General features: G+C 59.2%; 1 protein-coding gene across 1 annotated transcript; it reads left to right on the forward strand.

Moving 5' to 3' along the window:
- Positions 1 to 512: 512 nt before the first annotated feature.
- LOC115307522 (GDNF family receptor alpha-4-like) lies at positions 513 to 1,007 on the forward strand (the record flags this gene model as incomplete). Its single annotated transcript, XM_029960148.1, has 2 exons — positions 513 to 647; positions 850 to 1,007. Coding segments are annotated over 2 exons (293 nt in total), but the record flags the coding sequence as incomplete, so codon positions are not given.
- Between the last annotated feature and the right edge of the window lie 232 nt (positions 1,008 to 1,239).

A 1,239-nucleotide genomic window follows, 5' to 3' on the forward strand; every position in this document is an offset into this window, starting at 1 on the left:
GGGGAACAGCTTCAAACTGACAGAGAGTGGGTTTAGACTAGATATCAGGAAGAAATTCTTTCCCCAGAGGATGGTGAGGCCTCGTATTGCCCAGAGAAGCTGTGGATGCCCCGCCCCTGGGAGTGTTCATGGCCAGGTTGGTTGTGGCTTGGTCTAGTGGAAGGTGTCCCTGCCTGTGGCAGGGTGTAGAACAAGATGAGCTTTAAGGTCTCTCCCAACCTAAACTATGAATGCTCTTAGGGAACCTGAATTCCCAGAAAATGCCCATTCCTTGGACTGAGAGAACTTCCTAATCAATTGAACACTTTGGTGGCGGTGGGGTGACCACAAAGGTTGGGATTCTCCTCCCTGGGAGCAAACCAGAGCCACGGCAGCAGCAGCTCTTGGGAGGGTTGTGCTGCCATCCCAGAGGGCTTTGGCCAAGGCTGAGAGCAGAGCAACCCAAGACAGCAGCTTTGGGGGGAATCTCACCGACCCTGTGGTCACACTGCTCCACCCCTTCCCCCCCACAGGCAGCCCCATCACCCCCAACTACATCGACAACTCCACGTCCAGCATCGCTCCCTGGTGCACCTGCAACGCCAGCGGGAACCGGCAGGAAGAGTGTGAGACCTTCCTGCACCTCTTCACCAACAACGTCTGTCTCCGTGAGTGCTCACAGCATCCCTGTGCCCTGGGGGGGCCTCCTCTGGAATGGGGGCACGGAGATGCCCTGCTCCTCAGGATCTGTGGGTGCCCAGCTCCCTGGTTGCCAGCAGAGCAGCCGGGAAGACCCTCAGAGGTGCCTTTGGGTGGCGCGGGGATGTTTTGCCTTGCCCTGACGAGCCTTTTCTCCATCTCTTTCCCAAGAAAACGCCATCCAGGCCTTCGGCAACGGGACGTACCTGAGCTCGGCCGCGGCCCCCTCCGTCCCCCCCACCACACAGATGTACAAGCAGGAGAGAAACGCCAACAGGGCCGTGGCCACCCTCCGAGAGAACATCCTGGAGCACCTCCAGCCCACCAAGGTAGGACAGGGCTGGACCGGCCCCAGGAGATGCTGGGCCGTGTCTGTGGCTCCTCCCACCCCCCTCAGCTCAGCTCCCTCTTCCACCTGTGTCATTCCAGCCACAGACATGCAACCTCCCCTCCACCTCCTGGAGTCCTTGGTTCTGCATGTCCTGGCATATTCTCCCGAGCATCAAGCTCAGAGCTACAAGTTCCTGTCCCTCACTCTGCCCTCCTGCCTGTTGGTCTCTT

This window comes from Manacus vitellinus, unplaced genomic scaffold (assembly GCF_001715985.3).
Source record: "Manacus vitellinus isolate BGI_N305 unplaced genomic scaffold, ASM171598v3 scaffold_2541_pilon, whole genome shotgun sequence".
NCBI lineage: Eukaryota > Metazoa > Chordata > Aves > Passeriformes > Pipridae > Manacus > Manacus vitellinus.